This window comes from Pygocentrus nattereri, chromosome 1 (genome assembly GCF_015220715.1).
Source record: "Pygocentrus nattereri isolate fPygNat1 chromosome 1, fPygNat1.pri, whole genome shotgun sequence".
Lineage (NCBI taxonomy): Eukaryota > Metazoa > Chordata > Actinopteri > Characiformes > Serrasalmidae > Pygocentrus > Pygocentrus nattereri.
In genome coordinates, this window is record NC_051211.1 from 41,073,630 (window position 1) to 41,089,278 (window position 15,649).

Below are 15,649 nucleotides of genomic sequence, written 5' to 3' on the forward strand. Positions count from 1 at the left end.
TGTGAATATTTGCATCTTGACTGTTACTTACAAGAGGTGAGAAAACATACCTGACACAAAAAGTGTGAGCGCATGTGTGAGTGTGTGAAACCACAAAAAGCATCCTTAACCAACAAACCTACACATTTCATTTTTAAAACTGAAATGACAAAACAATTTCCTTTTTGGTAAAGATTCAAAGTAGACTTGTCGTGGTGTCGGACACAATTCTGGCCAAACTTGGTAATAGTACAGCCACATACAGCTGTAAAACTACTGAGGAAGCTAAATCAGACATTTATTCAAACAGGTTTTACTTAATTTGACGGCCGGTCATAATTATGATGTTTAGTCTACTGTTTTGCTAACCTGCTGTTGCTAAATCTTCCCAAAGGTGTACATTTGCATCTAAAGTGCTGCAGGTAAAGGAGTTTTCTGTATAAACTGTATTGAATTGCATTGTTAAAAGCAAAAGGCAGATGATCCTAGCATGTAAAAGGACAGTAAGGGTCGCTGATGTCAGATTGGTAGTATTACTGATTAAAATAGTTCAGTTTTAAGGCTTTAGTTTGACTTTCATTTTGGTCAGAAGAGGAATCAGAAGATATATATATTTGATACCAAAACTGACAAACAAGGATTATGTAAAACAGCCAAGTAAATTAATTAACCTAAGCCATCAAACAGAAACAGATAGGCTGTTCTTTTTAATCATATTTTCATGATATTTCATGATATAGACATTGGGCTTCCTTGCATCATTTAGACTGAGTGTTAGTTGCATTAATTCAGAGCAGCCACTGGTTGTATTCATTGATAGCAGGCATTGGTTGGATTCATTCCTAGCAGACATTGGGTGGACTCATTCACAGCAGGCACTGGGTGGATTTATTAGCACGGGCTTTGGTTTCACTCACAGCAGGTGTTAAATGCAAATAAACTTTCAGTCCGTAACACATTTGTGTTTATAGCTAAAAGAGGAGGCTTTTTATTTTGATTTGAATTTGATGGAGATATTTTGTTCATAGAGTTTTGTTTTGTGGAAAGAAAATATTCTTTTATATTTGTCCAGTAATTTGCATGGGAAGGTTTCTTTGCTTAGATTTTAGCCAGTTTTACTCTCATTTGGCCTCAAACGACTTGGTATTGCTGTCATTTGGACTTGACTTGGACTCGGTCTTGACTCTGTCTCAACTAGTCAGGGTCTTCTACTTGTCCTAGATTCTAAAAGGTGGTCTTAACTGCAGCCTTCCAGACATCATGACATCCTGGTACAATCACCACCATTTTAAAGAAATAATTTCTCTGCAATAAATCATTTCACTTCAAACCACTTTTAATGACTTTTTTATATCTCAAGAACTGAATTATACATGTTTGAAACATATCTGTGGAATTGTCTTTCAAGGCTAGGGTTAAAATAATTGTATTACACATACACTTACTTATTAAGTGACATTAATATTACATATAGGCACTTCCATTTATATGGAAGTAATAGTCATAAGGTACTATAATAATACCTTATAACTATTAACAAGTTTTTTTATTTTTCAGGAGATATTTCTAAGGGCATTCTTCCATTGTATAGGGCTGAAAGAATGAGTAGAGGTCAAGAAGCTGCTACTGAGAAAAGGAAACTAACAACAAAGAAGAAATGCAAGTGAAACAAAAAGCTGCTGGTGTTCTCAGAAAAATTAACTGACCATTGCAAAGTCCAGACCTCAATATGCTACATTTTATTATTACATAGAGGTATGTATACCACGCAGTGCTGCTTGAAGATATGAGAAAAATTTAATATGTGGATTTATGCATACATGTGACCTAAAATGAGATCAGATCTTCTTTGAAGTCATAACAATAGCTAAAAAGAACCCAATAAAACAAATAACACAAACAATTGTATAGTTTTTTCATTTCTCTTTTGAACAAAGTGATACAACATTATGTATTTTGGTTGGCAAAAGTATGTGAAACTGTAGAATGATCAGTTTGGTATAGCTGATAATGAGGGTCAGGAGATTCAATCAACTGAATGACAATCAGGAGTGAGTGTGGCTGACCATACAAAACATCAGCCGGCTTCACTGTCAAAGTCTGGCCTTTGCCACACACATTCATTATTGCATGCCATGTCTCTGTCAAACGAGATTTCTAAGGACCTCAAAAAAACATTTGTCAAAGCTCATTAGGCTGGAAGAGGCTCCAATAAAATTCTGAAGAAAGTTGTTTTGACTTCACTGATCCACTGTTAGGCAGATGTACAAATGGAGGAATTTCATCTCCATTGTTACCCTTACCAGAAGCAGTCATGCAACAAAAATGACTAAGAAGTAGGCATAGAATATTCTATGAGATCACAAAGAACCCCAGGGCACCTATAACCATTGCAATTGCAGGCCTCACTTACCCTGGCTAATGTCAGTGATTCATGAGTCCACCTTCAAGCAATACATGGCGTATATGAAGTCTGATGAATGTAATGCAAAACCAAATTACACAAGTGTGAGTTCCACCTAGAAACCTTAAGCTGTAAGCTGTTAGCACGTTAGCAACAGTGGTCCACTGAGGATCAATGGTGAGGCTAAGTTTGAGGTGTCTGAACAGTGAATGAGAGTTGAGGAAGACAGCTATCATGGTAAATGAAAATAGAGGTTTTTTTATGTGAAATTAAGGGATTGAAGCAAGACTTAACCCTATCCAGAGCTTCTAGCATTTTTGCACTTGTCACACACCCTTCCGGCCTCGACTCAGACACTACATTTCCCAGAATCCATTGGGATACCACGTGACTTCCCAACCACAGCGCTCAACCTATCATCATTCGAGCTTTCCTGAGCATTGATCTGATTTATCTGTGTGACTTGTCATATGACTTGAGTATTTAAGCCCAGACCTTAGCTTAGGACGTTTGTGAGGTATTGCTTCTCTAGTAGAGCTACTGGGCGGTTCTCCTATGTCTTTTTCTCAGTTGCCTTTTTTGTGTTTTGGACTATTTTCTGGATTCATGGTTTTTGCCACTTGTCTTTGCCCCTCTGGTTATGTTTGCCCCGTTGCATCTTTTTGCTGTTTTGGATTTGATCCATGCATGTTTACTGACTACAATTCCTGCCAATCCCTTTGATATTAAAGCCTCATCTTTTGGATTTTACCACGAGCATCTGACCCTTTCTGTCACGTTACAGCACCTATGAAGAGATTCAGCGTAATACCGTCCACTTTTTTGTGTTTTCTGTGCTCCTACACACCTGTTCAATCACTTAGAATATATACAATCCCATTTACTGATATATAAGAATGTTTGTATTTGTGTGTATGGGTGTCTCATAGGCCAGGATCTTGTAAGAAATTGTGTGTTTGTGTGTGAGATCCTGTTGAAATCTTGTTCTGTGTATCAGCCCTGTGTGTGAGCAGAGGAAACAGAACAAAGCGTCACACTGGGGCTCAGGCATGTGGTGTAAGTCTGGGAACAAACTGTCCCTGTAACAGTCCTGCAGGCAAGGGATGCTGTGCAGGTGATAAATTTACACTTCACTGAACGGTCAAGCTGTTCCAATGCCACTACCTCTCAGCATGGTCATCTTCAAACTTTTCAACTGTTTTTCAGGGACATTGTGCGTAGGCTGTCTGATGAATGAAGATACCACATTGCAGACACCAACATAAAGAAAACAAATAATTCTCAGTCAAAAGAAGATATTTTATATACCTGTATGACAAGGCTCCTGCAAAGTGACTCTCAATGTAGGTGTCCATGACTGGTTTAAAGTGCTGAAATTTGCTGTCCTGGAGCAAGTTTATAATGTGCACCTGTGGGCAAGAACAAGAACTGGTTTTCACTATAAACAACACTATAGCCAACAAGTTTTGAGACTACTCTGGGTTATTCAAGATAACTGCTGAGTGTTGCAATGTGAATGTAGTCTAATTTTAACACAGTGAGTCAATGACAGTTCATCAAACCATAGAAAGTAAGACAGCTGATTTAGAATCTTTCTTTTTTCCATTCATAAATATATTTTGAGCAAAGAATGAAAGATGTGAGATGTAATCAGCACTATTACCATGAGAAGACAGTGATTCCTAAATCGAGCAGTTAGTAGGGAAAGGTATATATATATACATATGAAACATGTGGTTTGAACTTCACATCAAAAGACTGGATTTATCAAACAATATAGAGCAAAATGTTGTAGACCAGGTTTTTCCATTTTAAAATTAGGTATGAAAGAAGGTACATACAATCCAAACATGGGTAGAACTTACAAGGCAATCAAACACTTTGAGGCCATATCTCTGTGGGCTTTCGTCTAAAATGCCAAAGAGCGTGTCCAGTGTATCCTGCAAGAACTGAGAGAAGATGTTCAATTTTACTTAGTAAACTGAAACAAATATAGCATTGTGCAAAAGTCTTAGAGAACCAAGAAAATACTTTAAGGCTGTTTGCATAACTCATTTGTTTGCTAAAGGCCAAACCAGAGTATTTTTTTGGTGCGGTATCTTTTTCATTTGGCTTGGCTGATTTCACACTGTCACTGTCAAGTGCTCTGTTACTCTCACGTTTACCACCATTTCAGACAAAAAAATCCAGTTCTGTAAGAAACTAGAGACACTTAATGTCTATGTGCATCACAGTTAAATACACCTTCTATTTGCTTCTTTAGCATTGATTTATCAATTTGAACGTAAACAATCAGGTCACTGATGCATCAAAGGCATTGCTTCGCTATTATTTTATTGCTTGTCCTCCGATATTATCAGCAGCTTGTGCTGCAACAGTGATATGTACATCTGTCAGGAGTCAGATGTTAAAACAGGTAGATTTTGCTCCCGAGTGGCGCAACCATCTAAGCGTTAGCCCTATCATCAGGAGGACACCCATGGCTGTCCAAGAGAGCACAACTGGATCTTGCTGTCTGGGTGGGTAGAATGGCCCCCCTCCCCCATCACTCAGCGCAATGCTAGTCAGTGCAGGCAGCGTCTGTTAGCTAATGTAACAGATCTAGTGGTTCACACTTTCCTCCTAGCGGCAGTTCAAAAAGATGCAGTGGTGCTTCACAGGTCTCAGAGGACACTTGTGTTCACCCTCTTAGTGCTTGGGGTATTGTGTGCTTGGGGGAGTCCTACCTAGTGGGTGGAATTGGATACGACTAAATTGAGGAGACAACTTGTGGTGGGACGACACAGACCATCATAAAACTGCATTCCCACCAGAAGTGAAATAAACCAGGGTTTGCTTGGATATGAACTAAAACCTGTGATTTTTAGCTGAAGCACAAATTAGATGGTAACTGTAAATACTGGGCTTCCTTGTAGAGAGTTTGAAAATAGCAAAGCTAGGCAGACAACAGATCACAATGTACTTACTTTTAGTTTCTTTCTGGCTGGATTGATAGGTTTACATATCATTTTATCAGATGTCCTAAGATTTTTACACAATAATGTATGTAAAAAGTAAATGGACTAATAAAAAAGGACAGATTATTAGCCGACGGACAAACTGGGTGCAGCGTATTCTACCTTGACTATCTCAGAGCCATCGATCTCTTTCAGTTTGCTCAAGCTGTCACCGATCCTCTCTGGGTGGGCTCTCCACTTCAGCAAGTCCAGCATATCACCTGCAGAGTGCAACCAGTGCAATAAGGTTAAAAAGCAGAATCCTCCTGCACATATGTCGTAAGCAGCCTACATTATCTCTTTACATAACAGTGTTAGTCCAGTTTATGGTCATAAAAAAATCTTGAGTGAAAAAACTGCAGTATTTCATATGTCATTAGTAAAAAAAAAAAAAAAAGTCCTGTCACAGTGTGTGATATTGTTCATTACTGATCCTTTCAACAGCAGTTTTACAGTTTTCTGATCCTTATATAGAGCGCTAGTTTATTAGGTATATCTAACTTGTATCTACACTAACTGGACAATTCATCAGAAACACCCTCCAGCACAGGCTGCAGGCAACCTCACTATAATGTCTTTTAAGACTTTTAGTGCTATTTCACACAATTCAACAGCAGGTAATGTTAGTTTGGTGCACACTGCTGAATAGTGTGAGTCATCTCATGTTACGCAGTGTGTGTGCGAAGTGATATGAAGTCAAATTGTACCTGTCTTTCCTAAATATTTGCCCATTTGTCTTCACTAACAGCTCAAATTTGGTTTCGACATCTTAACTCAAATATGTGTCGATCTTAGGATGGGCAAGTTTTTCTCCTTTCTTTATTCTTCCTCTTTAATTTATTTGCTTTAAATCATTTTTCTGATCTAGCATGCTGGAGCCACCCACTTGTAAATTTAGCCCCAACGTCCACAAGGTGCACACTGGTGTGAAAATGGATACACAGGAAAGCACAAAGAATCTAATCACAAGGGTACAGCTGAGTGTAACAAAAAGGATGTTAAAACTGAATTTACTTGGTAAAAACTATCACTTACATTACATGTTCATATAGGGCTCAATGATTTGGAGAAACTAACTTAACTAAATTATTTATCATCTAAATGTTTTTTCAGACCAATGTCATGGCTGCAATTTAAACTGCGATTAAGATCCTGACATGTTTTTTTATCTATTTTTTCTGAGGCTGAGGTTTGAAAGCTGAATGTAGTGTTTCATGCTGCCAATTAGTTAGTGGCTGTGTTTGTCATGTACATAGCAAACAGGTGTTTAATTTCCTCTGTCTTGTATCAATACAGACAGTTCACAAGCTCCATGTTATTGAGTTAAATGTCACTGAGTTCAATGATAACAATGTTGATAATGTAGCCTGTAAATAAAATTGCAGCTCTGGTGCTTTAAAAATTCCTTTAAAATATGAATTTGATACAGACTACATCTTTTAGCCCTGTGTTCAATAAGTTACATGTAATATGATGTATTAATATATTGCAATACCTTTTCTTTATGTAAGAAGAAATAAAGCTTTAGGATGAAGACTGCTACATCAACACTGCACAGAACAGTGTCTTCTGGAAACTTTATTCAGACTAAAAATAGTGTTATTGTTCAAAAGCACTGCTCGCTGAATAAATTCAATCATAAATTCATAATTTTGTAATTAATATTTGGGGGTAATGATCAGCAGGTTCCAGTCAGTTTTACTCAGGTCAGCTTCAGATTCAAAACAGGTTTGGACACATTTTTTCAAGCTCAGGTTGGGTTCAGATTCAAATCTTGGTGCTGAAGATCAGTCCAGGTCAGGCTTTGACAGAAAATTCTGTGTTCAGATTCAGACCAAAATTTCAAGCCTTATAAGGCTCTACAGCATCATAAAACTGCAATTTTAAATTTACTTATAGGAGCTTTTAATTGGTGAAATTACCTTTACGGAGCTGCAGACACCCTGTTTGCATGCACAGAACTGTTGTGCTTTTTGTGTACACTTATCTTTTTGGACACCTCTGTTGTTGGTTTGTGTTGTACATGTATGGTTAGTGGATAGATTAACTTTTTACATGCACAATATGTGTTAGTCGTCCAGTAGCTGTTCATTAATGGCCAGGTTCTGACCACAGGAATACAGCTGGCAGGATATTTATGAGTGGTGAGATATTCCAACTCAGCAATGAGGTATGTAAAAATACCCATAAGAGTGCTACACTTCTATCAGTTCAATACACTACCATGATGTATCACTGAAACACTGGAAAGACCATTTCTATTAATGTTTTGTGTAGAGGTGGGCTGATAAACTGTGCAGTACAAGAGGACAACAGTAAGCCTATGAAGTGTACATACATGAAAAATGTTTCTGATTTGGCAAGACACAAGGTAGGAACACAATAGATTTGCACACACACAAATCACACAGAGAGACATAAGACAAAGAGTGTACCGTTCTGAGTGAGTTTGGTGGAGCAGAGGAAGGAGGTGATCCAGAATGACTCCTTGGTGCCTTTCACAGCTTGGTTGTTGCCTGGTAGGTGGGCTTTGGAGAATGGCAGTTTGAGGTAGCGAGCATAGTCCTGAAGGTTAGTATTCTCCTCACACTGGAAAACACACAACAGAGACATCAGCATTTCAGAGCAGCACAAGTACACAGAACACTATCCTTCAGTTATCATATCAGTGATTCCCAAATCGAGCACTTAGTAGGGAAAGGTATGTCTATATATATATATATATATATATATATATATATATATATATATATATATATTTTTTTTTTTTTTTTTTTTTTTACACATAATAGAAATTACTGCCTGATACCAAAAAAAAGTGTCATTGATGCAAAGCTAATTCAAAACCTAATTAAATGCAAACAGCTCTTCATATTTAGCATGCTAAAAATGAGTGAGTGAGTTATAAGCCAGGTCCTGGAGATGATCACAATATCACTATGACAACGCATAACTGTAGTCAGGAAACAAATACTGCAATACTCAGTTTAATGATATTATTAAAAGATCAATAATGAGCAATTTAATATCAATTATTGAACACATTTTGGACCATACTGATGTGGTTTGGTGTGGATGAGGAGGCACTTGGGCCATATTTAAAGAACTGTGGGGCTACATAAGTTGGGAAACACTGTTCTGTAGCTTCCCAGTGACAACTGATTTCTGTGTTTTTGTTCTTCTTTAAGATGTTTAGCTCAAGTTAAATGAAAAGCTAATTTATTTTGTGAATAAACAGAAGACCACTGCACCATGCAGGCAACACCTCATTATCTACAGGCTATTAGTAAAACAAGGACACAAAATGTGGTCAGCAGTTTTAAAACCTCCTCTGCAAATACTAACACCTCACTTTACATCAAAGCATTTATCCTGATAAAACAAAATGTGACATCTGCAAGCAAAAAATGTGCTCACAATCATGCATCATAGATCATGCACATACAAAGGTTAACAGTGCAGCACAGAATAAAGTGGGTGCTGTGCTAGAACAACGCCATGACAACGCCATGACAATCTTCCCTGAGCAAGATGCATGAATGTTTTCTCAAGGAACCAAGGCCCATGATACCAGAGGTAAATTGCAGTTGTTGATAGCGTTATGAAAATACAGCAGACTGCTGAGAGTAACTGAAAATAAAATAGATGCAATATAAAACAAACGGATTACAACAGTACAAGACCAAAATGAGCAGATTTAATATTTGTACATTTTCTTAAATTTTAATGGCACCACAGATGGGTCAGTCCTGACAGGAATTCACACACTGATGTCTAATTAGGACATTTATTTTGAAGAACAGTAACGTATAATTTCCTTAAATTATGGTGATATTAGGGGCCTCTGAGTGGCACAAAATCGTTAGGAGATTGTGGGTTTGATCTCCGTCAATGTTACAGCCATGCGTGATGGGGAGTCCAAAACAGCATTAATTGGCCAGCTCTCTCTGGATGACTCTTCCTTTACCCCCCATCACTCAGAGCGACCCTAGCCAATGCAGGCACCTGTTAGCTGACGTAACAGAACTGGCAGTTACACGCAGATGTACTAAAATTGGCGCTAATTACCAACAATTTAGTGGGTTATCTACAAAGACCTTCCGTGCAAATGAACACAGCACAACTTCATAATATATAACCAGCACAATATAAGCAAGTGTTTGGGTCAAATGCAAACTGAGTCATCAGCAGAAACAATTACTTGTTTTCTCAAAATTTTAACTTAGTAAGTCGGAATAATGACCAAGTATTTTATCTTTTACATTCTGCTTTGAAATTATTTATTTATTTATTTATTTTATTTTTTTGGAAGGAGGGGATGAGCTGAACTGTGATTGAGTCAATGAAGCCAAAGTGTAAGAGAGAAGTGACTGACCTATTGATTTTATAGGTGCTAAAAGATAGCTGTGCCTATTTAGAGAACAATTACAGTCACTTCTTAATGCCAAAAAGGAGCTTGTGATGGCACAGTATGTTAATAAATCCAGTGCTCTTCCTCGCGTACACTGAGCTGTCCAATTACAGCGCATTAGTGGCAGTTGGAAAACATGTGGTGCTTCACAGTGTTTCGGAGGCAGCATGTGCTAGCCAACGTCCTCTCAGCTTATTAGCATCATCATGGGGAAGACTTATGCAAGTATGAATTAGCCATGACTAAACTGAGGAGAAAATAGGGTAAAAAAAAATCATGAAATTGATTTTTTGGTCTGTATCACATGCAGTAGCTTTAGTCTGTGCTGCGTTCACAAACACCATGCCTTGTGAGTGGCTAAGGTTAGTAGACTGCCCTATTTCAGTGTGTTGTAAATAGGCCAAGCAAATATTGTTACGTTTTCATGTGCATGTATCCTAAGCCTTTCCACTGAAGCTCAAGCCCAAATACCTAAATAATAAGAGGATGTGGTCAAAGCTAGAAATGACAGATGTGCCTTCATTTAAAGGAAGCGAGTAGATTTGTTTCTTTCATTTCTTCGATGTATGGGTCCACTAAAATGATGTAGTGGTTTATTCTGTGGTTGATGTTTCATAGAACTGACTGCAGATTGTTTGGACCTGCAATGAGAGCCCTTTAATGAGGTGGCTCCAATGAATACTTGTGGCATGTGATCAAGCACAACCACAGGGAAAGCCTGAGGACAAACAGCAACAGAACAGTGTGTTCATGTTTGTGCGTGTCTTTCAGGTTCTGCATATTCAGCCTGTTAATCCAGAATCATTTTCCAGTCTTCAGTTACTGAGCGCTACACCCAAAATGGGACGTACATAGCTTTTAAAACTGAGCGCGCCTGTGGGATACTTCTTAAGCTAAAATGACGTAGTTATTTGCCTTTGCATGTTAGCATAAAACAATGTCTGAATATGTTTTTTCATTGTCTGCTAGTATAAGATACATGAAAAAAATAAAGGACATAAAAATCATTGGAGGGAGATTTATTGAACCTTATGACCTCCAGCATCCTCCACACCCAAGAAGGGTAAGTGGCTTAGAAAATGTCTATGTGTGTGTACATTATGGTTTTGCAATACTGATACTGAGAAGGTTGTGATATGTAAATAAAATTTCTAATACATTTGCAAAATTTGATTACATCAAATAACATCAATAATAAAAAATAGTTGGTTATTAATCTTGCTGTTTATCAGTTAGTCTGACAATACGTACCATTACATCACTTTAACATATTCTATATCAAACACATGCAAACATCATTCTAACCTTATCTAAAAACATGATTTCCGGTAAACTATGTAAAATCAAGCTCACCTGACACGGCTGCACGACTGTATCATGTGAGCATCTTATTGAACTGCATCCATGGCAAAAACTCAATGTGTTGAGTAAAAGATACTAGAACTGAAGTCATTATGTTTATCAGCTAGCTTTGCTTTAATTTAGTAAACAGAACAATAAACCACTTTGCCTGAAGGGATGAGTCACATTTTATGCTGTTCTGTTAAACATGATTACGTATTGAAAACGCACTTCGATCCTCTGTTTTTAGGCCTTCTGATCATTGAATTGCATTTTACAGAAATGAAAAGTAGAACTAACATGCTGCCACAACAATACTTGGGCTGCCATTTAAGCAGTTGAAGTGGTTGGTACAGTGTAGTGGGTAATACAATAACCCTTTGCATAGCAGAAAAACTTAATGTTAATTTTTGGCTAAATAATACATTGTCATCTTCAACCATCTCACAATGAGTTTTTGATATATTGCACAGTATATTGAAATATGTATCAATATACCTGCAATAACATTAATAATAAGCACATATTAGGAATACTATGAATGTGAGACACTGACAGAAAGTACCTTATGGACAATAAGCTCATGGGTGCCATCAGGCAGTGTCCGCCCATCTTCCTGCATCAGGGGAACAAAGGAGAAGCCGAACAGCTTCTTCTCCCCTTTGTCTTTTGCTGGAAAACACACATAAATCACATTATGTTGCTATGTTATATTCAAAGTTATTGACATCATTCTCCTCCTACACTGCTGCATGTTTAATACCATATGCAAATTTTGTATTAGAAACTGTATGATATATTGCTAATATATTGCTTCTGTTGTTTTAATAAGTGAAAACACTGATTTGCTAGACAAAGCTCCAGCAACATCTCTCTATAGTCTCAGAACAAAGAGGAAAACGACAGAGTTGTGAACCGCCAATACTGTTGTGTATACAACTGAAATAATGACTGAACAGTGAAAATGGAGTGTGGAACACTAACTGTTTGATATTATGTGTGTCTGCCTTACTGCCTTTACATACTATTAAAAGACTAAGGACAGCAAGAATGGAAATATAATATTGAGCCTGATAAAACACTTATTTGAAATTTTGTCATATCCAAATTCAGTTACACTACATTAGGTTTAATTGCAATTTTTCTGACCAATATCATAATGTGATTATTTTCTATAAATTGAGCTCAAAGGTATCTATTTTATAGGTCTGAGGCTTGAACTCTGAATGTAGCATGCCAGAGTCCTAACTTCAAGCCTAAAACAACTTTCAATACTGTAGGATATCATTACGTTGGCTCAACAAACACCATAGCAACCACCTGGGCCGCCATAGCAATGGCCTCACAACACCTTGGCAACTATGTGCAATTCCAACAGCTTTGTCAAGCTAACTTAAATGTTTGTTCACTAACTTTCCTATTATAGTTAAGAGTACAGCTCTTGGCATTTAAAAAAGCAATTCTTCAAATTGCAATTTTAATATAATTTATATAATTGATTAAATGTTCAACCTTAAACGTTTGTCTAAAATTTCATATACACCTGCTCATCCAACATTCTTCTGAAATCAACTGTATTAAAAGGGGATTTACTCTCCTTCTACTCTCCCAAGAAGGCTTTTCAACAGAATTTGGAACATTGCTATGAGGATTTGATTGCATTTAGATACAAGAACATTAGTAAGGTCAGGGGCTGGTGCTGGATGATTAGATCAAAAACTCCACTCCAACTCCTCTCATAGGGATTGGATGCAGATTAATCACACTAAAGAACACTGTTCCACTGCTCCACAGCCCAGATCTTGGGTGTTTATACCTTGGTAGCTGAGGCTTGGCATGGGGCATGGTGACCTTAGGCTCATTTCCAGATCGTCCCATTCATTTTTTCAATGAACATTATACACTCTGTGTATGCAACTGAACATTTGAGTCAGCAAAATAATAGCTTAAAGTAGCTAAATTCAGTAATTAGAAGAGGGGTCTAGGTACTATTTGTCATGTTTGTCTGAGATCTAGACTAAGATTACAGGCTTTCCTTTTAGCTTCATCATTACTCCCATGTCCAAATTAAGGGCCTACTAGAGACATACAGTCCCTGGAGAGCCGTGCTGTGGATCTTACACTGTCATTCATGTGAAGCAAATTGAATAATGTAATTTAGGCATGCTTCCCTGTACGCCTTAGAGCTAGAGAGGAAGACAGTGCTTTCCTACAAAGAAATGGCCAAGTTGCTACAGATAGGCTTTCTGAAATATGTTGAAGTGTGTGATGCACACAGGAATGTTATACTCATATGCAGTACTACGCAAACTCAGAGACCACCCATTTCCACTCAAGAAGGCAACTAAAAGCCTCAAAAACTAAGTATAATGACCGCTGGGATAGGCTCCAGCTCCCCAATCAGTAATCAATCCAGACACCACGGTAAAAGCTGAGGTTTCATGTTTTTTAAAGAACCATAACCTAATCAAGTGTGAGATCAGAGACTAACACTGCTAGTAAAACAGCGTCAGGCCTTCTTACTGGAGCAGTGGCGGAACTCAAAGCGGACATGTGATCCGCGGAACATGTCCACTGGGATGGGTAGCTTGATCTGCTCGGTCCAGCGTGGGCTGTTGTTGTGGTACAGCACGAATGAGTGATACTCATCTGCACCTGGTTCGCCTGAACCCGCAGCTACAAAGCCCTGTAGAGCAACGCGCACATGCACACACACACACACAGCCACACATTTAGATGCATACACACACACAGAGAGTAGGCAGGTCAACGTGTAGCAAGCTGCCCATCAGCACTTATGTTCAATTTGTCCACACAAGCAGGGAAACCACAAGCCATCAACAGCTCAATCTGCATGTGGTTTCACAAGTATGAGGCAGAACAAAATAAGCACATCAAGCCTGCTCAGATTAGCTGCACTGACACAGAGTTAAATGATTTTTTGTATTGTGTGCCTTCAAAAACAGCCCTGACTCAGAACGCACTCACATTATGTTTCTACACTGGTACATTCTGTACCAACAAAATACAATTTAGTGCCCTCACATTAGCTAGGGCAGTTCAGGTCACTGCTAGCCAAAAGCATGCAGTTACTCCTTTTAAGACTCATTGTAGAATTAAAATGTTGACTGAGCATTAGTTTTAATTGACCTACCCATGCTCCACTCACAAATGCGTTGCTGCGAGCTTGAATAAGCCTCACAGACAGCTGCCAAAAATCTTGTTTATTGTTGTTGAGCATATGGTGTATAGCTCAGATTCTGTCAGACTACAGACATTTGGACAACTTCATCACTTTCAGATGATTTGTTCTGAATAAGTGATAGACTGGGAATAGTGTTTTTTGATGTGTAATCAAGATAACATTAGCAGGGTGGCAATTATTTTGTTGTTTCCAAGCTGCCTAGTTTCACTTAACTACAACAACATAATCCATCTCAGCGGTGCAAAAGAGATTTTGGACAATACTTAGTAAAACCTATAATAATAATAATAATAATAATAATAATAACCCAGGAATGTTATTTACCCTGAGAATCTGTCCGTCCACATCCAGTGCATATACGGTGATCTCCACATTTCTGGCCACAGTCTTCCCTCCCTTCTCAAACTCTCCTTTCTCAAGGGTGATGTACAGATCATTCCTCATCTCCCCTAGGAGAAACCAACCAAATCATAGTTAGTACAGGATGCAAACATTGCTGGTAGAATATGAAGGGAAATTAAATACAAACTAAAATGCATTTTCACACATTGTCACTATCACAAAAAAAGTTATATTTCCAAAATTGTAACATTATATATGGAAGAAATAAACGATTATTTCATTCTTTATTAGTTTTCTGAACAAAATAAAATGCAGCAGATGTTTTCAAATCATGTACAAATAAAAAAAAGGTTTTCATATGAGAGGGAGAATATATTAGAGATGTATATAAATGTACTACTTGGAATTAACTAGATTCCTGGCTTTGAAAATATGAATATTTATTCAGTAAAGACAGCACTGTAATATAGAGTGTAATGTACACACATTTATCATTATGGCTCACCTAAAGATCATATCACATTTTAGGACCCATTCATCAAGAAATCCACTGGGTTCACAAAACTTTTAGTACAACTCATCTACATTCAGTGAGTTCTGTTAACCTCATAAAACCTAGGCTTATTATTCTATTATTAATGAATGGTTACTACCTCATAACTGCTGTAAATTATTCAGTACCTGCTCTGAAATATGTAAGTTATGTAGTTCTGAGAGTCTGGACAGAACACAACTGTTTAAAGGGTTAGGCCTAAAGGGGAATTCCACCAACTCTTAAAAATGTATATTTTTATTTTTCACCCTTTATAACGGTGGTGACAGGAACCAGGGGTAATGGTAAATTTGTAATACTTAATCAATAATGGTGAAATAGTGGTACCTTTTGTTTTCCAACACTTTGCATGTAGCATTCCACAATGACTGGATTTTAACCCCTTACCAAGTCATGTTTTACTACCCAGTTCTACAAC

The 15,649-nt window shown here is 37.7% G+C and overlaps 1 protein-coding gene across 4 annotated transcripts in view; it reads right to left on the bottom strand.

Annotated features, from left to right (window-relative positions):
* Window positions 1-15,649, bottom strand: part of dock4b (dedicator of cytokinesis 4b) — a 164,196-nt gene that overhangs the window by 53,682 nt on the left and 94,865 nt on the right. For all 4 annotated transcript variants that reach the window (XM_017694007.2, XM_017694006.2, XM_017694009.2 and 1 more), the window contains exons 14-20: window positions 14,661-14,785; window positions 13,655-13,817; window positions 11,697-11,803; window positions 7,815-7,968; window positions 5,503-5,600; window positions 4,249-4,332; window positions 3,692-3,792 (exon numbers count right to left, since the gene is read on the bottom strand). In XM_017694007.2, the coding sequence (XP_017549496.1) occupies window positions 3,692-3,792; window positions 4,249-4,332; window positions 5,503-5,600; window positions 7,815-7,968; window positions 11,697-11,803; window positions 13,655-13,817; window positions 14,661-14,785 (832 nt within the window). The remainder of the gene's footprint in view (window positions 1-3,691; window positions 3,793-4,248; window positions 4,333-5,502; window positions 5,601-7,814; window positions 7,969-11,696; window positions 11,804-13,654; window positions 13,818-14,660; window positions 14,786-15,649) is intronic.